This window comes from Rhinopithecus bieti, unplaced genomic scaffold (genome assembly GCF_001698545.2).
Source record: "Rhinopithecus bieti isolate Rb0 unplaced genomic scaffold, ASM169854v2 scaffold_2888, whole genome shotgun sequence".
NCBI lineage: Eukaryota > Metazoa > Chordata > Mammalia > Primates > Cercopithecidae > Rhinopithecus > Rhinopithecus bieti.
In genome coordinates, this window is record NW_016804209.1 from 4,116,525 (window position 1) to 4,138,928 (window position 22,404).

The following is a 22,404-nucleotide window of genomic DNA, read 5'->3' on the forward strand; positions in this document are numbered from 1 at the left end:
TGGGGGTGGATTTTCCCATGCTATTCTCATGATAGTAAGTCAGTCTCAAGAGATTTGACGGTTTTATACATGGGAGTTCCCCTGCACATGCTCTCTTGCCTGCCGCCATGACAGACTTCCCTTTGCTCCTTCTTCACCTTCCGCCATGATTGTGAGAACTCCCCAGCCATGTAAGAACTATGAGTTCATTAAACCTCTTTCCTTTATGAACTACCCAGTCTTGGGTGTGTCTTTATTAGCAGCGTGAGAACGGACTAATACAGATGGTTTTCCTTTTCTTTGCTATGGGGGTAGAACAGACCAATTCAGAAGCAGGACATCAGAGTGACTGACCCATGAAGGCGACGACACATGGGCCCGAGAGGGCTGGGTGCCACCTGAGCGTGACAGAGAGAGGATCCATACCTGGCTGTGTATTCAGCCTACACGTATTGAGGAATTCAGATGTGAAGTAGATATCAACATCACAGAAAAAGAGAAGGACGTTGCTTCCCTTCCAGAAGCGGGCTCCAACATCAAGTCCCTTTCCCCGAGAAAATTCTCCATTCAGCTGGATGAAGGTAAAGTTCCTGAAGTTGGCAGCTCTGAAAGGCAAGACCAGGTACTATCACTCATATGCCCACATGTTGGCAGCATCCCCTGAGAAAACATGTGTTCAGGGCCCATCCACATCTTGACCCATTTCTTTTGTAACCTGAGGGCACTGGGACTCCCCAAGCAGTTAGAGAACGGCCCAGACTCACTGGATACTCACTGGGATCAAAGGTACCAAGAACACCAAGTGGAGTTTTAACACCAATTTCTTGTTTCTCTGGCAGCTTAGCCATACTGAAAACAGCACTGTCATCGCTAATGACTATTCTTTGTCATGGAGAAAACTTGAACCAGGGAAGACCAGAAACACAATCCAGGAAAATCTTCATGCATCCTGAGCCAACCAAATGAAACCACTGAGCCAAGGAAATAAGATCACATTGCAATGGCCCCACTTAGCATCTTTTCATCTGCATTCAAATCCAGGAGCCAGGCAAAATGTTCTTGATGTGACTCTTTCTCCCAAAGAGATTTAAACCTGGATTCCTTCTCCATCCTCAGGTAAAGCAGCACAGCATGGCAGGAAAAATGACCAACTTGCAGTTAGAAGAAGAGGACTGTCTCAGGCCTGGCTCTCCTGTAGGCAGCTCTGTGATCTAGGCCAGCCCATGAATCTTCCTGAACCTCAGTTGCCTCATCTGCCAAATAGGTGTAGTAATACCTTCCCTCACTATCCCACAGGGTTATTAGTGAGATAAACAGTGCCAAGAGGATAGAGCACCCTGTATACATCAGCTATTGCTGTGATTAGCATGGGCAAGGATTCCCAGGCTCCAGGCAGTGAAGCCAGGATGTTTCTTGCATTCGTTCTTTCCCAGGGACAGCAGAACGTTCTGAAATGGGGCACGTCTTGAGCTAACATTCCACAAATTCATTCCATGCCCGGTGGGACAGGTGTTGTCTTCTACCAGATAATACTAGAGAACCACCTTCAGTCCTCTTTCAGCCTAGCAAATCCCTTTTTCTGTCAATGACACCCTTCTTTTCCTAATGGCTTCCTTTCCTCTCACACTCCCCGTCATGCTAGCTACCTGGCCTACCCCCATGCCCCAACTTCTCTCTACTCTTTCTTTCCAAAAGGTACAGAAACTCATTTCTAATTTGTAAAGTTTGCATTTCAAGTACCTATCTTGGGTAAAGGCCACACAAACATAGAGTCATAAACTTTTAAAATGCTAAGTTGTATTTGTATCTGGAATTGAATCAGTAAAACTGGTTCTGCCACTCCTTCCTTGACTCATCTTCTTCTTTGGGATCTTGGAGTGAGCTTCGTTTTTTATCTTAGGGATCAGCGGGCCCATGTTAGAGTTTGATGCCAAACATGCCTTTCAGATTTAGATCAAGGTAGGAGGCCTTATGATGGGTAGAGCACCGGTCTAGGAGTCCGGAAACCTGGATCCAGGACTAGAACCATGCCTGGGTCCCTCCTAGGTGTTCAGCAGATGTTTTAGAATGACTGCATGAATGTATGAATGATTCTAAACCTAGCTGTGTCTCTGATGGATTTGAGACAAGTCACTCTACCCCTTTTGTCTCTGTTTCCAGGTACAAAATCCAGTGGTTATAGAGCTCAAATACCCCTTTACACGCTGAGATGCTATTCTTCTTTGGTTAAAACAATTTACTTTACATATGTACATTATATATACTTGTATGTAATACACTTTTTGTTTTAGAGACAGGAACTTGCTCTGTCACCCAGGCTGGAGTGCAGCGGCATGATCATAGCTCACTACAGCCTCAAACTCCTGGGCTCAAGCAATCCTCCTCTCTCAGCCTCCCAAGTAGCTGGGACTACAGGTGCAGGCCACCATGCCCAGCTAATTCTTAAAATTTTTTTATAGAGACCGAGTTTCATTTTGTTGCCCAACTCTTGCCTTCATGTAGTCCTCCTGCCTCGGCCTCCCAAAGTGCTAGGATTACAGGCATGAGACACCACACCTGGCCAAGACTCTCTTTTCCTATGATCCCGCATTCACTTCAGCACCACTCCACATTTGCAGCAATTCTCTTTCAGAACTTTATCTTGAGTCTTTTCTCTGGGTGGGTGCCCCCAGTGCACATTTTCCGTGTGTTGCCTTGAAGTTATGCTCCAAAACCTTTTCAGTATTAGGTATGGCACTAGTCAAGGACAGCGCTATCCTCCCGTCTCCAAAGACATTCAGATGGTGTGAGGTCACTGCAAGCACCTTCATGTCTTTAGAAGTGTCTGCAGCCCCAGCTCCTGTAAGTCAGGACAACCCATTTCTCCCTTCCCGGTTTGGTCAGTTTCCAGGAAAGCTTTACCCATGGGAGATGCCTGGATTTTTACCTGTTCATCTAAAGACATCTCATCCTGGAGTCCATCTTGCTTTAATTTTCTGTGTATTTAATATATACAGCCAGTAGTCAGTCTCTTTCTTCATTGTTTCCAGGTTTTTATCTTTTGGGACCTCCTCCTCCCCATTATACAGGGATATCTTCTAACTTTCAGAGTACAAACACAATGTATGAGCAAGTCCTTCCTCACTCAGGTTGTACCTGACTCATAATTCCCGTACCTTCTCCGTGAGGGTTTCCAGGATCTACTATATGAGAGTTCAACTATAAAAATACCTGAACAATAGCAACTGCTTTTTCCAAGGGAAGAAGAATATAGGTTCTTAATAGGCTGCATTAAATGAGCTGCGACATCAAGAATCTCTCCCTTGAACAGGTTACAATCCATTTGTATAGACAGATCAAATATTTACAAAAGTTAAATCATGTTGAGTAATTAAATAAGAACACAAGACAGCGTTAGAAACTGAGGTAACAGCATCAAAGAAATGACGAGTCTACACGTGACTGATTAATTGCCGAGTGAACGGTAGAGATAGTGCTACAAATTTAGAGGAGAGAGTGGTAATTAGGTGGTGTGCATGCTTCCACAATGCACAAGTTAATCTAGCTTATTCTGTGCATGAATCCCCTAACCCTGGCTTGAGCTGTTGCTAATAAATGCTGTTCTCTCTTCTGCGGCAACAGAAGACTGTGTACAGGATGGGCTTCCTGCCAAAGTCATGGGAAAAGGGGTGGGAAGAACTCATGGTACCTAGTGTTTGACATGACCTTAATTTGGAAGAACTTTTTTTTTAAGTCTTAAAACATAAATCCCTACGCTTCCATGATGTGTTGCTTCTAGAGAAAGAAAATTCAGGCAAATGGATGCTGGGGAACGCTTTGTATAGCCTAATGCAAAAGGCAATTTGTTTCCTTTCTCTTCGTGCAACCTTCCTACAAGGGTAAGACAATGCATGTTATATCCATGGCGATACCCAATCTGAATACGCATTTCAAATTCACTTTGTGTGTCCACAGGCTGCACAAAAAGCCCTGGGAAGTGGTACCCAGCTCTGTCCATGCACTGTTTCCATGTGGACCATACGGGGGCCGGCACACACGCACACACAGCACCAGACACCTCTGCTTGCCTGTTCTCCCTGCCCCACGCAGGGAGATCTGCCCTGAACTAGCTTTGCCTGGGACTTTCATCCACCCTGATCAACACTGGCAAGAAGGCAACATTGCTGGCCTGGCAGTAAGGGTCCATGTGACAGCTGCTCTGAAGCCCTGACCACTTACCAGGCCCTGATGAGACAGCTGAACATGAGTGTGCACAGAAGGCAGGGTGGGGACAGAGTCACTGCTGGCTTGGTAAGCACCATCAGGCAGTCACAGACACTGGAGAGGGCCCAGAGCGCTAACTCTGTCATCCATCCGTGCTTCCCAGGGTGGCTGCCAGGTCATTACGCTCAGCTAGGGGTCCGTCTGACGATGAATCATGGTACCATTTTCCTTCCGGATTCCTCAACCCAAGGCTTTTTTCCAATAAACCAGTGATCTGAAAGAACCCCTCCATGTCCTCTCTTGCCATCAGGAAGAGCCTCTGATAATTATCAAGAGCCCTCTGCCAAGAAAGAGGACTAAGCTGGAAAAACTATGAAAACAATCAAGACAACTTCCTGTCTTTGCCAAACCTCCTGGGCCTAGAAGTGGGGCAGCCTCCTCATCTGAAACTTATCAGTACCGGCCATGTGGGCTCCAGAACAGGATATGACAAGATGAAGAGGAATTGGCTTCTTCAAGTAGTCAGGCCCCTTATGAATGCCCCATATCCTCATTTTGAAACAGTGCTCATTGGGCAGGGACTCCCTCACTAGACTAGAGTGCTCCCTGCTCAACAGTGCATTAAAAGGCAGCAGAGCCATTCAAACACAATGGAACATTTCAACTCTAATCACTGATGTGCCCTACGTAGTGTGATGGTGTGGCTGGGGAAGGTCCACACCATGGCCATGAGGCTACAGCCCCCAAATGCAGACTACAGTGGTTCCCAGGCAGGCATGGTACTTTATCCTCTTCTCCTGCTTCCCCCTCAAGTGACCAGCCAGTAGCAGATGGTTACGACTGTGAAAGAAAAATATCATCTCAGGACCCCAAACTTACCATGAAAAAGGGAAAATTAAGCTTGAGAACTGAGTCACCAAGACTGTTCTCCTGGCCAGGCGCAGTGGCTCATGCTTGCAATTCTAGCACTTTAGGAGGCTGAGATGGGCAGATCACTTGAGGTCAGGAGTTTGAGACCGGCCTGACCAACAAGGTGAAACCCCATCTCTATTAAAAATACGAAATTAGCCAGGTGTGGTGGTGGGCACCTGTAATCCCCACCACTCGGGAGGCTGAGGCAGGAGAATTGCTTGCATCTGGGAAATGGAGGTTGCTGTGAGCTGAGATCATGCCATTTCACTGTAACCCGGGCAAAAGAGCCACATTCCATCTCAAAAACACAAACAAACACAAAAGCTATTTTCCTGCTGTTCACTGACAGAAGCTGTAACTTCATAACCCCGTGTCACAGTCTCATTTTCTTGACTCCCTCCTTTTACGTGTGTTCATTTTTTCAGATGCAAAATGTAGATTTACTGAGCATGAGGCAATGCAGAATCCATTTGTTCCTTTGTTCCCCCTTTTCACATGTAAAACAGAGAATTACTGAGGCTAATCAGAGCCTCACAAGAGTGGAAGCGTCGACCTCACTGCCTGCTCTCCATCCATTTGGTCCTCCTCCTCCTCCTTGTTCTTTCCCCTTTAAATACCCAAGTGGACAAAACCCCCTTTGGAAAAAGCAGAGGTTGCAGATGCTCCTGTGGCTTGCGATTTTCCTCGGCGCATCCTCAACCTTGGCTAAATAAAACTTGGATAGACTGAGCCTTCCCTCAGTCCCTTTTTGGTTTATATAACAGACAACTCACCAAGGTATGGGCATGGTTGGGGCCTCCTATCTTCTCACTGTTCTCTTCCCCGAATGCGTGTTCTGCATCTACTCCCGTGAATATCACTCAGTCTTTAAGGCCCATGCCAAGCATCACCGCCCCTCCTGTGCCCCGCCACAAACTCGTAGTGCACACTCTGAGCTCCCAACATTTGACCCAGTCCTGCCTTTGTTCCTGTGTCCTGGTGCCTTCAAGTGCCTTTGCTTGCACAGACCTGTATGAGCTGCTCTAGCAGACTCCACACCCTTCAAGGACAGCAATTGCCTTACTTTTTTTCTGCCTTTGGAGATTATCCAGCACTGTGCAATAAACGGCACACACAGGGTGACCAACATACACTGCACGAATCAAGAGCTGAACAAATGGAAAACACAGGCACATTTCAGATCTGTCCTGAAGATCTGAAGGGGGGTGCTGCATGGAGATGCCTCCCTGTCAAAGAAACCTCAGCCCACTCAGATGGGCACCAGAGAAACTGCTCCCTTGTGTATATCCCCACCTCCAACAGCAGAAAGAGGCTGTGACCAATGGATTCTGAAGGACAGGCACAAACCCCAGCTTTTAAGAAGATGAAAAATATGTAAATAACAGAAAAGAGATGAGAAAAATACAATGCAATATGGTTCAAACTATTGAAGTTACTCATCCAAAGAAATATAATGTTTAGTGTTGCCCTACAGTAATGGCAAAGAAATGTGCATTTATCATGGTCGGATGGGGGCACTACCTTTTATATTACATTATTTCCTGTTATGAAACTGAACGTGCAGCTCCTCTAAGATCCCATGATTTGCTCATAATTATTTCTTCTTTTCTTGAACTGTATTATCAACCGACAAAACTCTTCCATTTCCCACTCAATTCCTGTTTTTGTATAATAAATCTGGCACATGGAGACTCCTCTAAGTTACACAAAGTCATTTTTATAGAGGTTATAATGACCTGAGAAAGCTACTGTTTCTGCCGGAGATTTAATTTCCCTAATTGACTTGCCTTTCCCAGAATTGCTGGATTAAAAATGATAGATCTTCCTGTCTAGTGTGATTTACTCTAATACAGACTTTTCCCCACAACTGCGAGGATAGTCTCCTAATGTTACGCTTCTCACAACAGCCCTTCATTTAAAAAAATCTTTAAAAATTCACACAGAAAACTAGTATCATATCCAATGTATGATTTTCAGTCTCACAGCTCTAAATACTGAAATCACTTATGAGTTCTACTTCTTGAAGATATTGGAATACAGTGAAGAATTCAGAGCTGAACATGTTATCCAATTTTTCACAGTAGGCACTTTAAATGATTAATTTAGAACTGCCTAGATTCTGAGCTTCTTTAAGCCTGTTTTAGCAAGTTTCTTTAGGAACTTCATTTTTGCCTTTCCTTTGGTTCTAAAACTTCATGTCAGCATGAGGCACAGTTCATTAAGAAGAGCAAATGAATGTCTCTGAATCTCAGAATGGTCACAATGCAGGCATCAGCTGATTAGTATTCACCATCTTCCAGGCTACATCCTCAGATTGTCTTTTCTTTCTCACTGAATGCATATAATTTTGTTTTGTTTGCTTGTGTTTTAAATTGAGAAATCAAAGCCAGCTTTAGCAGGTACCAAACAAATTTGCTGATGCACAGAAAAATGGTGAGATTTAAACATCTGACATGAGGCCTCCAGCATGGAGTCTTCTTAGAGAAATAGGGGGTTGCGGCCAGGTGCAGTGGCTCACGCCTGTAATCCCAGTACTTTGGGAGGCCAAGGTGGGTAGATCACGAGGTCACGAGATCGAGGCCATCCTGGCTAACATGGGTGAAACCCCATCTCTACTAAAAATACAAAAAATTAGCCAGATGTGGTGGCGGGCGCCTGTAGTCCTAGCTACTTGGGAGGGTGAGGCAGGAGAATGGTGTGAACCCAGGGGGTGAAGCTTGCAGTGAGCCGAGATTGTGCCACTGCACTCCAGCCTGGGTGACAAAGCAAGACTCTATCTCAAAAAAAAAAAAAAAAGAAAAAAGAAAGAAAAGAAAATAAGGGGGTGGCAATCTGAACACCATATCAAGCCCTCTTGCACCTTTGCCACAGGGAAGTGTGAGTGACTGCGCATAAGGCAAGTGAGGAAGGGAAGCTTCCTTCCTAATCAGTGAATCCCCCTGTGCCCCAGGTGAGGAAAGCAGTCTCACCGTAGGTGTAGGACAACACACATAGAGAACCTGGGTAGAGGCTCGAGGCTGCTACCTTATGAGGTCAAAATCCTTCCTCCTTCTCCTCTGGATCCCCTGCAGGAGGCCTCCATCCTCAGACTTAGCTCGTTGCATGTGCCGTTTCTCCTTGCTCTGTAAAGTCTGGATGGATAATTCCTAGCTCCTGTCTTGCCTTGCACCCTGAGGCATGCATCCCTCTGTTTCCCACACAATACCCGAATGTACACTAGCATCGGAGTCTGTATTAGACTGTTTTCACACTGCTAATAAAGACATATCCAAGACTGGGTAATTTCTAAAGGAAAGAAGTTAACTGCCTCACAGTTCCATGTGGCTGGGGAGGCCTCACAATCATGGTGGAAGTCAAAGGAGGAGCAAAGTCATGTCTTACATGGCGGCAGATGAGAAAGAATGAGAACCAAGCAAAAGACGTTTCCCCTTGTAAAACCATCAGATCTCATGAGACTTATTCACCACCATGAGAACAGTGTGGGGGAAAATGCCCCCCATGATTAAATTCTCTCTCACCAGGTACCTCCTACAACACGTGGGAATTATGGGAGCTACAATTCAAGATGAGACTTGGGTGGGGACACAGCCAAACCATATCAGAGACTTTCCTCAAAAAGCCTGGAGCAAGCTGCCCTACATAGGGACTGGCAAATAGTGGATACTGCGCTTTTACATTATTAAGTACAATGCTCCTTTTATGTTTTAAATAAACTAATATACAGCAGCATGTTCAATTTGGTTCCACAGAGGAAAAGTATGCCTGGCTCTGCAGAGGTCACAAGGCTTGTAAGACATTGATTAGGACAAAACACCCTTCTAATTTAAGACATGATGTGTGTGTGTGTGTATGCATGCATGCATGTATATTTATATGTATGCTTTTTATTGAGTTAAAATTCACACAACATAAAATATTAAAGTGTATAAATCAGTGTCATTTAGTACATTCACAATGCTGTAAACCATCATGTCTTTCTAGTTACAAAATGTTTTCATCACCCCAAAAGGAAATCCTACACCCATGAAACAGTCACTTCCAATGCCCTCATATCCCCAGCCCCTGGCAACTGTTAATCTACTTTCTGTCTTCATGAATTTATGTATAAAGAATATTTCCTATAAATGGGATTATACATTATCAACCTTTTTTGTTGTTGTTTTTCTTTTGAGATAGAGTCTCACTCTGTCACCCAGGCTGGAGTACAGTGGTGCAATCTTGGCTCACTGCAACCTCCACCTCCCAGTTTCAAGCGATTCTCATGCCTCAGCCTCCCAGGTACCTGGGATTACAGGTGTGAACCACCACACCACACCCAGCTAATTTTTATATTTTTAGTAGATACGGGGTTTCACCATATTGGCCAGGCTGGTCTCAAACTCCTGACCTCAGGTGATCTGCCTGCCTCAGCCTCCCAAAGGGCTGGGATTACAGGCATGAGCCACTGCATCTGGCCATTATTGACCTTTTATACCTGGCTAGTTTCATTTATCATAATGTTTTTAAGGTTCATCCCATTGTAGCATATATTAGTACTTCACTCTCTTTATGCCTGAATAATATTCCATTGTATGACTATGTCATATTTTGCTTTTCATTCATCAGCTGGTGGATATTTGAGCTGTTTCTAACTTTTGGATATTATGAATAATGCAACTAGGAACACTCATGTACAGTTATTTGTTTCAATACTTATTTTCTGTTCTTTTGGGTATATAGCTGGGACCAGAACTGCTGGATCAGATAATAATACTATGTTTAACCATGTAAGGAACTGCCACACTGTTTTCTACAGCGGCTATTCCATTTTTCATTTGCAAGAGCAATAGACAAGAGTTCAATTTCTCTGCCTCCTCAGAGACACTTGTGACTGACTTGTGGATTACATCCATCCTGGTGGGTGTGGTTTGCATTGTAGGTTTGATTTGCATTTTTCTAGTGACTAATGATGTTGACCATCTTGTCCTATGCTTATTGGCCACTTGTGTATCATCTTTGGAGAAATGTACATACAAGTCTTTTGTTCATTTTTAAATTGGGTTATTTGTCTTTTTACTGTTAAATTCTCTCTCTAGTTATTGAATATAGACCCTTATGAGATTACAATTTGTAAATATTTTATCCCATTATATAAGCTGTCTTTTCACTTTTATGGTAGCATAAAAGTTTTTAATTTTGATAAAGTTCAATTTATCTGCTTATTCTCTAGTTGCTAGGGTTTAAAAGTCACATCCAAGAAATCACTGCCTAATTCAAGGTCATGAAGACTTACACCTATGTTTTCTCCTAGAACTTTGATAATTATAGCTCTTACATTTAAGTCTTTGATCTATTTTGACCTCAAGTTTTGTATATATGGTGGATGTATACCTATCAACTACAGAAAGCAACTTTCATTCTCTGCACATAAATATCCAGTCATCCCAGAACCATTCTTAAAAGATGATTCTTTCCCCCATATGATGGTCTGGCACCCTTGTTAAAAATCAAATGACCATAAATGTATAGGTTTATTTCTGAACTCTGCTTTCCATCCATTGATCTATATGTATATTTTTATACCAATAGCAAAGTCTTAATACTGTAACTCTATAGTAAGCTTTGAAATTGAGAGTATGAGTCCTCCAATTTTGTTCTCCTAAGATTGGTCTATTTTGGGCCCTTGCATTTCCATGTGAATTTTAGAATCAGCTTGTCCATTTCTACAAAGAAAGTCATCTCGGATTTTAATAGGGATTGTACTGAAACTACAGATCAATCGAATGAGCACTGTCATCTGAAGAATATTAATGAACATGAGATGTCTTTCCATTTATTTAGGCCTTCTTTAATTCCTTTCAAAGTTGTGTTGTAGTTTTCAGCATAAAATTCTTGCACTTTTTTGTTACGTTCATTTATATGTTTTAAACCTTTTTATATTACTATGAAAATTGTTTTCTTAATTTCATTTTCAGATTGCTTATCACTCGTGTGTAGAAATACAATTAACCTTTGTATATCAATATTGTACCTCACAACTTTACTGAATTTGTTATTAGCTCTAATAGTTTTGTGGATGCCTTGTAATTTTCTATATAGAAGATTATATCATCTGTGAAGAGCATTTACTTTTTCCTTTCCAATGTGCATGACTGTTATTTCTTTTTCTTATCCAACTGTCCTGGCTAGAATACCCAGCACAATATTGAATAGTAGTGAAAGCAGACACCTTTGTCTTGTTCTTGATCTTATGGGGAGAACATTCAGTATTTCACCATTAAGTATGATGTTTTTCGTAGATGGTTTTTTTTGTATGTGTCCTTTATCAGGTTAAAGAAGTTCTCTTCCAGTCCTAGTTTGAGGATTTTTAACAAATGCTTTTCCTATGCATACTGAGATCATCATGTGATTTTTGTCCTTGAGTCTATTAATATGGCATATTTCATTGATTTTTGTATATTGAGCTAACCTTGCATTCTTGAAAAAAAAAATCACAGTAATAGCGTATAATTTTTTTTTATGTTGTTGAATTCAGTTTGCTAGTGTTTCGTTGAGGGTTTTGCATTTATATTCGTAAGGATACTGGTCTATAGTTTTCTTTCCTTGTTCTGTCTTTGTCTAGTTAGGTTATCACGGTAATGCTGGCCTCAAAAAATAAGTTGGAAAGTGTTCTCTCCTCTTCTAATTTTTTTGAAACAGTTTTTGACACACTAGTGCTAATTCTTTACACACTTGGTAGAAATCAGCAGTGAAGCCTGGGCTTTTCTCTGTGGAGAGTTCTTTTTTTTAATTAAACCAATCCATTTGCTTGTTATAAGTCTAGTCAGATTTTCTATTCCTCTCTTCCCTCTCCATTCTTGTGCTGTTATTGTATTAATATTACATCTTTGTGCACTGTGTGCCCATCAACACGGATTTATAATTTTTTTTGTATGCAGCTGTCTTTTAAATCAGCACAAAAAAAGAGTCACAAACAAAAATACATTTATACTGTCTTTTATATTTGCCTATATAGTTACTTCAATGGCAATCTTTGTCTTCAAGTGGATTTGTCTAGTGTCCTTTCATGTCCGCCCCAAGGACTCCTCTTAGTATTTCATACAGGGCATGTTTATTAGTGATTAAGTCTCTTCATTTGTTTATCTGGGAATGCCCTAATTTTGGCTTCATTTGTATGGAATGGTTTTGCTGATAACAGAATTATTAGTTGAAGTCTTTTTCTCATGTTGAATATGTCATCCCACTTTCTGGCCTCCATTGTTTCTGATGAGAATTCAGCTACTAATCTTACCAAGGATCCATTGTATTGGATGAGTTGTTTCTCTTTCTCTGTCTTTGAATTTCAAAAATGTGATTATAAGTTTAATGTGGATTTATTTGAATTTATTCTATTTGGAGTTAAGATTATTAAATACGTAGATTAATGTTTTCCATCAAATTTGAGAAACTTTTGGCCATTATTTCTTCAAATACTTTTATGCCCCCTTCTCTATCCCCTTCTTGACTCCCATTATTCATATGTTTGTAGGCTTGATAGTATCCCAGGAATCTCAGGTTTGCTCATTTTCTTCATTCTTTTTTCTGTTTCTTCGGAGACTGAGTCATTGCAATTGGCTTATCTTGAAGTTCGCCAATTCTTTCTTTTGCTTCTGCAAACCTGCTGTTAAGCCTCCTCTTCCTTATTAATTTTTCATTTGTGTCATTGTACTTTTCAACACTAGGATTTCTATTTGGTCCTTTTAAATAGCTTCTACTTCCTTGTTGATATTCTCTACTTAGTATAACATGTTTTTCATATACTTCAGTTCTTTAAATGTGATTTATTTTACTTTTGTGAACATACTTAATACAACTGATTAAAATTTTTTGTCTATTAAGTCAAACATCTGAGCTTCCACAAGGGTAAGTTTTTTTTTTTTTTTTTTTTTTTGAGACGGAGTCTTGCTCTGTCGCCCAGGCTGGAGTGCAGTGGCCGGATCTCAGCTCACTGCAAGCTCCGCCTCCCGGGTTTACGCCATTCTCCTGCCTCAGCCTCCCGAGTAGCTGGGACTACAGGCGCCCACCACCTCGCCCGGCTAGTTTTTTGTATTTTTTAGTAGAGACGGGGTTTCACCGTGTTAGCCAGGATGGTCTCGATCTCCTGACCTCGTGATCCACCCGTCTCGGCCTCCCAAAGTGCTGGGACTACAGGCTTGAGCCACCGCGCCCGGCCAAGGATAAGTTCTAAAGACCAATTTTTTATTTCTTGTGCATGAGCCTTAGTTTCTTCACATGTCTCATAATTTCTGCTAACAATTGAACATTTTAAAAAATGTATTATGGCAAGCCTAGAAATTAGAATCTCCTCCTTCCCCCAGGTTTGTTGTTGTTCGTTTAGTGAACTTTTTGAACTAATTCTGTAAAGTCTCAGTTCTTTGTTGTGTGACCACTTAATGGTCAGCTAATGAGTGGACAACAATTTCCTGAAATGGCTGGAACCAGTAATTCTGATTTTGCTGAGCTATTCTGTTTGCATATTGGGATACACTTTCAACACTCAGCCAGGCAGTCAATGACTCATTTATCCTTTACTTCTTGCTTCCACAGAGACTGAAGGTCAGCCACAAGTGGAAGCTTAGGACATACTTGGGTTTTAAGTAGGAGCATAGCCCTAGAGATGCACATGGTCCTTAGGTTTTCGGGAATGTGCTGGAGCTTTCCAAAGGCCCTATGAATATCTAATCTCCCAGACTTTCCTTTTAAGCTTTTTGATTAGTCTATTGCTTGCCCCAACTCTTAACCACTGTCTCAGGCAGCCACAAAGTTAAACACTTCCTATAATTGTTTTAGACAAATGCTCTCCCTGAAGAAAATACTTTCTGCATTGGAAGAGCTCTGAGTCAGGTCACAAAAAGACAATCTTGTGAGCGGTGTCTTCCAAGGAACCTCCAGACAGTTCAAACAGTGACAACTCTCCAGCTGTGATGCCTTAAAGCAAGCTTGTCCAACCCATGTGGCCCAGGACAGCTTTGAATGCAGCCCAACACAACTTCATAAACTTTCCGTAAACATTATGAGATTTTATTTTTAGCTCTTCAGGTATCATTAGTTTTAGTATATTTTATGTATGGCCCAACACAATTCTTTCAATGTGGCCCAGAGAAGTCAAAAGATTGGACATCCCCGCTTTAAAGGATCTCCAACCCCATTTTGTTCCACCACTGGCTGCCAGGCTGTGGTGATCACTGTGCTTGTGGGCTGTTGGATTTCCAGGTTACCAGAGAGCTGGAGTTGCGGATGGGAATAGGGCAAGTTAAACCTCCACAAAGCTCCCTTTCACACCAAAATTCATCCATGTTTCTTGGATAAATGCTCTCCAGATTGTTGGAAACTTTGGTTAATTTCTAGAGTTCTGAGAAAAGTGATTCCATTTTTTTCCAATTTTCTTACTGCTTCTGTGGAGAGGAGTATTTGCACAGGTCTTTACTCCATTTTCACCGCTCTGACTCTTCTTTTAAGCAGTGCATTCTATTCCACTGCATGTACTAATATCACTTCATTGTTTTTCGCAATGTATCTTCCCCACATGTTTATCTGGAGAAATTCTAAACCTTCAGAAAAGCCATAAGAATAGTATAATAAGTACCCACACACCCTTGGCTACATTCACTAAGTGTTAACATTTTGCCATATTTGCTTTTTTTTCTCTCTCTGAAGCATTTAAGAGTTAGTTTCAGATATCAAGGCAACTTCACCTTTGAAGACATGTATCTCCCAAGAAGCAAGATACTTTTCTGGTTCATTAGAAAAATATAGTAATCATACTCAGGAAATTAACATTTTTACAATAACATAATTTATATGGTGTATTCAAATCCACAGTAAACAATTCAGAATGCAGGCACATCTCCATAAAGAGTTGGCACACCAAGCAGAATCATGCTTAGCTCAGCCTCTGGCAAATGCCAGGTGAGATGGTCAGAGGCCTGAGATACTGCTGTCATCTGCAAGGTGCAACTCCCTGCCCCTGTTTCCCAGGGTCTGAGACTAATTATCTGCTTGGGAGAGATCTACTGTGCAGCTTATTTCATTTTAGGAAATGAGATGGTTATCTAAAAATCCTTGTTTAAAAAAAAAAATAAAAGCAAATCAACAATGCTTCTCAAATTTCTGAAAATGAACAAACAAAAATCCTGGAATAAACCATTTCCCCCAGATAAAATCTTCCTGGAGGTATCTGTCAAATACTTTCAAAGAGGTGTGAAATGCTGACACAACCACTGGCAAGGTAGGTCCCTGATAATGACAACAACCCTCTCCTAGCATCACAGACACTCTCTGGCAGGGCGGTGCCTCATTTCTACCATCTCAATCTCAGACATGATTCCTCTGAAGGATGCTTTCGTGTCCTTGTGACTGGGCAAAGATGAACTTACAATGCAGTAAATGTCAACTTACAATGTAGTAAATGCCAATTCATCTACCAGTTACATTAAAAAAATTTTTCCGGTCAGACACCGTGGCTTACACCTGTAATCCCAGGACTTTGGGAGGCCAAGGCGAGTGGATCACGAGGTCAAGAGATCGGGACCATCCTGGCCAACAAGGTGAACCCCTATCTCTATTAAAAATACAAAAACGGTCCGGGTGCGGCGGCTCAAGCCTGTAATCCCAGCACTTTGGGAGGCCGAGACGGGTGGATCACGAGGTCAGGAGATCAAGACCATCCTGGCTAACCCGGTGAAACCCTGTCTCTACTAAAAAAGTATAAAAAAACTAGCCGGGTGATGTGGCAGGCGCCTGTAGTCCCAGTTACTAGGGAGGCTGAGGCAGGAGAATGGTGTAAACCCAGGAGGCGGAACTTGCAGTGAGCTGAGATCCGGCCACTGCACTCCAGCCTGGGCGACACAGTGAGACTACGTCTCAAAAAAAAATAATAATAAATAATAAAAAATACAAATACAAAAACTAGCTGGGTGTGGTTGCACGCACCTATAGTCCCAGCTACTTGGGAGGCTGAGGTAGGAGAATCGCTTGAACCCAAGTGGCGGAGGTTGCAGTGAGCCGAGATTGTCCCACTGCAATCCAGCCTGGCAAAAGAGACTCCGTCTCAAAAAAACAAAACAACAACAACAAAAAATTTCCTATTACATAGCTCCAAGCAAGCATCTACCTAAAGCAGTATTTCTTACAGTATGGTCCATGAACCACCCACATCAACTTCACATGTGGAACCAGTTCAGTGATGGTTCCCAGGCTTCATCTCAGGCTCATTGATTCAGGATTTCTGAGCCTGGGTCCAAGGAATCTCCATTTTGAAAAGCACCACAGGTTATTCCAAAGCATGTTTATAGTGAAGAACCACTGAGCTAATCTGAGATTAACTGAAGCTTGGAAAAATCTATAGAATAAGAATCAGATATTGAGAACGGATTTGTACTTCTGTCTATGGTAGTAGCTTTTAAGCATTTTGACCATGATCCTTACAAAGGAATATATTACACATCCTGATGCAGCACACACACACGCACACACACTGAAATTAAACTTTCATGAAAGAACATCCTTACTACTTGCGATTCACGCTGATATTTTCTATCCTATTCTGCTTCACTTTTTAAAAACTGGACATAAGCCACAAAATCGATTTCACAACCCTCTAATAAATCACAAACTGGAGTTTGCAGAACACTGATCTATAGCAATCAACTGCAATGCAAAGCTCAAGCGAGTAAGAATAAACCGAGGGAGAGAGAGTGTAACATATTGCATACTGGTCACTAAACAAGATTTTTAAAAAGATATTGAAGCACATGCATTTAACTGGATTTAGAACAGCTTAATCACAATACTGATTTCCAAATAACATAAATTTCATTGAGTGTGACTATAAATCTTACTACTTTCAACCAACAACTATGGGTTTTAGGAGCGAGCATATTAGAGTGAAAATGTGGTGGTATGCTAACACTATGAGTCTGGAACTTAACACGAGGCTCTGATTCTGGCTCTCCCATATGGCAGAGACCACGGCCTGAGTAACATCCTCATTAAGCCTCAGTTTCTTCATCTATGAAGTAGGGCCCACAGCAGTGTCTATCTCATCAGGTAACGAATATTAAATACTATAATTTATGCAAGTTATATTATTCAGAAATAAGACCCCTCTGAACAAAAGTTTTATTACCTTAAAAATAATTTTAAAATGTTTAAATAAAATTTCGTGTATAAGCTTATATATAGATTACTATGGGAGGCTGGGTGTAGAGGATCACACCTGTAATCCCAGAATTTTGGGAGGATGAGGCAAGAGGATTGATTGCTCAAGGTCAGGGGTTTGAGACCAGCCTGGGCAACACAGGGAGACATTGTCTCCACAAAAAATATATATATAAATAAGCCAGGCATGGTGGCACATGCTTGTAGTCCCAGCTACTAAAGAGGCTAAGTTGGGAAGACCACATGAGCTCAGGAGTTGGAGGCTTTAATGAGGTATGATCACACCACTGCACTCTTGTCTGGGTGACAGAGCGAGACCTTGCCTCAAAAAGAAACAAAATATATTACTATGTGCACAAATATACTATATACCTGGCATTATTTTTCTCTTGATGAACAAACCTTGAACATTTTCTCTGTATGGTGTTGTGCTAAGTGCTGGAATTAAGGAGTCACGAGACATAGTACTACTTATTCAGCAGCTTATAATCTAGTTGCAAAGTTAGCACAACAGGAAGAAATGTAAATCATCAAATTTACACCAAGTGCCAGATATAAGAGGTGTAGAAAGTGAGTACAGTTGGAATTCAGAGCGTAAAGGACTGGGAGTCAGAAAGAGCTCCAGAGATGGGAACTTAGGTGGGGAGTGATGGGGGTTGAGGTTTGAGTTAACAAAAAGGAGGGTAGAAGGAACCCCCAAGAAAGGAGAATAATGGGAGTGAAGAGAAACATCCAATTCTGCTCCCAGTTTGACTGGGGAGCAGTAAGTCGTAAAGACAGGATTAAAAGCAACAGCCCATCTGGGGACGAGTCTAAGGCAGTGGGGGAGGTAGGAAGATTGATCTGGAAGGTGGAGTGTGGTATGGTAGAGTGAAGTCAACTCAGGCTGGCTGCAGAGGTCTGGGCATTCCTAGGAGCGGTGGCCTGACCAGCAACACCCTAAGAGAAGGCAGGACATGGCCCAAAGCATCAGTGACATCGACACTACAGATATCACTGGTTAATAGAATGAGGATATCAACACCAAAAAATTATTTATTTTATTCCCTATGCAACTAGTCAACTAGGTATAGGTATAGGTATATACATATACAACTATATACATATACCAGGTATAGGCCTATACATACACAACTTAAGAAGTTCAGGTTAATTTTGCCAAAGTTTACGTAGCGTTACTTTAAACACCAACCAACCTGGTCTCTAGCATGAAGCGAACTGGATAGATTGATGACTAGATGTTTGCCAAAGTTGGAGGCAAACCGTCTCTACCACTCGAATGATTTTACTTTTCTTACTCAGATTCTATGCATTCTCTGCTTACCAAGCCACCTTCTGGTTGAGAATTCAGCTTGCCAGGTAATTTGATATGGAGAAAAATGTATCGATGAAAGTATGACCTTAAGCATTCCAGTCACTACAAGGGGTCTAAACTGTCCTTCTACTTACCCATGGGACTCATGTAAATTTGGTTACCTGTAACCCTCAGCAAACATCTGGTCACTCTTTGATGTGCTGGAAATCTGCCATACCCAGTAGGAAGGAGGCTGTCAAGCCTAGCTGCACTTCAGAGTCACCTGGGGAGCTGCTTAAAATCTCTCGGGGTGGGGCAGCCAGCTGGCTGCAGTTGAGGGAGCAGCTCCCAGGTGGACTACCACCTTGTGGTACAATTGTTCTCAATTGTGGCTTCACATTAGAATCATCTGGGAAACTTTAAAGAACCTATGTCTAGGACTTACACTGACAGAGATGTTAAAACCTACCCACAGGGCAGGGGACATGAATTTACATCATTCACGTTCTTCGTTTCTAAGAACATTGTAATGCACTGGAGTCAAGGAATTTCTATTTCACTTGCATTCAGGATATTCAATTATTTTATTCTATTTGATCTTAGACACAGGCATAGCTTTAAGTTGTTGCTGGTTTTAAACTCAACTCACTATTGCTTTAGAGCAGGGATGGACACAAGTTGTCTGTAAAGAGGCAGACAGTGAACAGTTTAGGCTTTGTGAGTCACACAGCCTTTGTGATGACTACTCAGCTGCACAGCTGTAGACAAAGGCAGATACAAATAATATGTAAACAAATGGGCATGCCTGCATTCCAATAAAACTTTACTTACAAAGACAGGTGCAAGACAAAATTTGGCCAGTGAGCTGAAGTTTGCTGATCTCCTGCTTAAGAATGCTTGAACAATTATAACTAGCATTCAGATCTTGGGCCCATTAATACAAAACTAGTAACAAAGCATGAAAAGTACACTCAGTCTTAGAATCTTATCCTTCGACTATCATCCTATTACCATTTACCAGAAACTCAAAACAGAGGATAGTGTTTATATCTCAATCATATGGATCTACTCAGACTATTTCTGCCCCTGCATACCACTGGCCATAGTCAAAGCTTCACTGGCTTACAAACCACCCACCCTGATGACTTAAATCGCCCCCCTGCAAACCTCCAGGGCAAACTACAGGCCAGTGTGCAGTGCCATTCCGGCTTCCTTACTGGCAGAAGATGCCATGGGGATTACTTATTCATTTATTTTTATAGGGAAAAAAAAATCCATCTCTGCTGCTTTTGAATACATTTATTCCCCCATGCAACTGATGAACTAGGTATAAATGTACAACTGAAGGTCTCAAGCTTTCAGTTAAATAATTTGTATTCGACTAAGTAAGTTTGATCAAGGATCCTGCCTTGGCCGCCATTTCTGGTTTCCCCTGAATGTCTCAAAATACTTAACGAATGAAAGCCCAAAGGGTGAGACTGCTTGCTAAGTGGATGAGATCTGAGCCTAGACTTCACTCTCAGCCTCTGAAGCTATGGCTGAGATGGAGTTCACTGAACAGCTGTGCTCTCCCTAATTCCTACTCTGCAACATAAAGAAGTCCCCGCATCTATGGTGCTAAAAGTGACAACATCCAGTTACGTGGAAGCTCAAAGAAGCCCATGATCCCCTCACCCTTGATGTCTGCAGTTTATCTCCAATGACCAAGTCATCACCCACGCACACTGAAAACCAGTGTCAGACAGGGTAGTCTCCTGGGGAAGAGGAGTGCAGACTTTTCCCTGCACACAGCCAGCAATCAATCCATCCCAGTTCACCCACAGTGTAAAGAAAAATAAAACTAAGCAGAAGTTTCAGCCTTGAATGTGTGCTCCTGAGCTCAGTTACCAGGACTCCTTATGACGGCTCCGTATTGTACTCACTTGGAAGTGTTTTCAAGTATTCCTTTGACTTCATTTATTTCTTCTTTCCCAAAGTAAACAACAGTGAGATGGACTCTCCCATCCTGCTCAATGCACATCTCCCTGGAAAACAAAACACATGCATGTCTGGTGCCTGTTTTCACATTGACAGGCACAGCACAAACAAATACCTTTTCGTAAAGTGCAAAAGGGTCTTGAAGGAAACTAAGTAAACTTCAAGAAGAGCAGAGATGGGAATCTAGGACCTTTCTGGCTGGCTATTCCGTAAGGAAAAAGACCAAAAGGGAGAGGTAAGAAAGATGAGAATTCCACAAGGAAGAAATAGGGAAGATGATACTGACCCAGGCAAGACACATGCAGGGCTCACTGTGGCCACAGGCTTGGTTCTGAGAATTCTGTCTCTTTCTGGAGGAAGAAAGAGCTACCTCAGCAACCCAGAGCAAGGGCAGAGGTTTAAAAGCAGACAAAGGATAGGGAACAGAGGCCTAGGATGTAACGACATGTTTCAAAACCAGGAGCTCCCACTTAGCCACAGTCCCCGCAGACTCAATCATCACCAACCAACAATGAAATCCTGTATATACAAAAGATCCCCTTCACAAACTTCCCAGACAATACCTTAACTTCCTCTGCCAGGGTAGAATAAAGGCACACATACAAGGACAAGTGCCAGAAAAACTGCTTGAAATTTGTGCATGCAGTGGGAAAAATCCATCCTAGAATCCGGAGAGGGTCGCCCACTAAGTATGAAGAATCAGCATTCTCATTTTCTAATAACATCTTTGCTGTCTCCCTCTCCGGTATTTTAAATCCATTCAAAGCACTTCCTGTTTTTAAGCAGTAAGACAGACGCATTGGACCTTTACTCTCTGTGACTAGGTGACGCGTCTTAAAAAAGGCAAAGTAGGCCGGGCGCGGTGGCTCACGCCGGTAATCCCAGCACTTTGGGAGGCTGAGGTGGGCAGATCATGAGGTCAGGAGATCGAGACTATCCTGGCTAACACGGTGAAACCCCGTCTCTACTAAAAATACAAAAAAATTAGTCAGGTGAGGTGGCGGGCACCTGTAGTCCCAGCTACTGGGGAGGCTGAAGCAGGAGAATGGCGTGAACCCGGGAGGCGGAGCTTGCAGTGAGTGGAGATGCGGCCACTGCACTCCAGCCTGGGCGACAGAGCAAGACTCCGTCTCAAAAAAAAAAAAAAAAAAAAAAAGAAATGAGTAAGACATGTCTGCTCTTGAGTTCTCCGTGTACTGTGTAAAACGAACACTCTCTATAATCACTCTCTATAATAAAACAAACAAGCGCTTTAGAAGAATATGAGTCTCGTACTATGAAAAACCATGGCTGGCTGGCTGAACGATCTTTGTTTTGCTCTAAACAATTCTCAGCAGACTCCATCCACTGGAAAGGTGTGTGTGAGAAAGAGTGTGTACATGAGTGACTATGTCCATATGTTTTTGGTTTGGAGGCAAAAGTTTAAAAAGTAAAGTAGGCCAGGCGTGGTGGCTCACGTCTGTAATCCCAGCACTTTGAGAGGCCAAGGCAGGAGGATCACTTGAGATCAGGAGTTAAAGACCACCCTGGTCAACATGGTGAAACCCTGTCTCTATTAAAAATACAAAAATCAGTCAGGCATGGTGGTGCAGGCCTGTAATACCAACTACTTGGGAGGTTGAGGCAGGAGAATCACTCAAACCCGGGAGCCAGAGGTTGCAGTGAGCTGAGATGGTGCCGGTGCACTCCGGCCTGGGCAAAAGAGTAAGACTCCATCTCAAAAATAGTAACTAACTAACTAACTAACTAACTAACTAACTAAATAAAATGCATGAGAATGGAGGAGAATTGCATTCGTTGTGTATTCAAACTCCTGGCTTTGCACTGTTATTCATACCCGGACACATGGTACTTGGCTCCTT

General features: G+C 42.2%; 1 protein-coding gene across 7 annotated transcripts in view; it reads right to left on the bottom strand.

Annotated features, from left to right (window-relative positions):
* Nucleotides 1-22,404, bottom strand: part of CSGALNACT1 (chondroitin sulfate N-acetylgalactosaminyltransferase 1) — a 365,212-nt gene that overhangs the window by 17,865 nt on the left and 324,943 nt on the right. For all 7 annotated transcript variants that reach the window (XM_017867278.1, XM_017867277.1, XM_017867275.1 and 4 more), the window contains 2 exons: nt 20,488-20,589; nt 406-584 (listed from right to left, as the gene is read on the bottom strand). In XM_017867278.1, the coding sequence (XP_017722767.1) occupies nt 406-584; nt 20,488-20,589 (281 nt within the window). The remainder of the gene's footprint in view (nt 1-405; nt 585-20,487; nt 20,590-22,404) is intronic.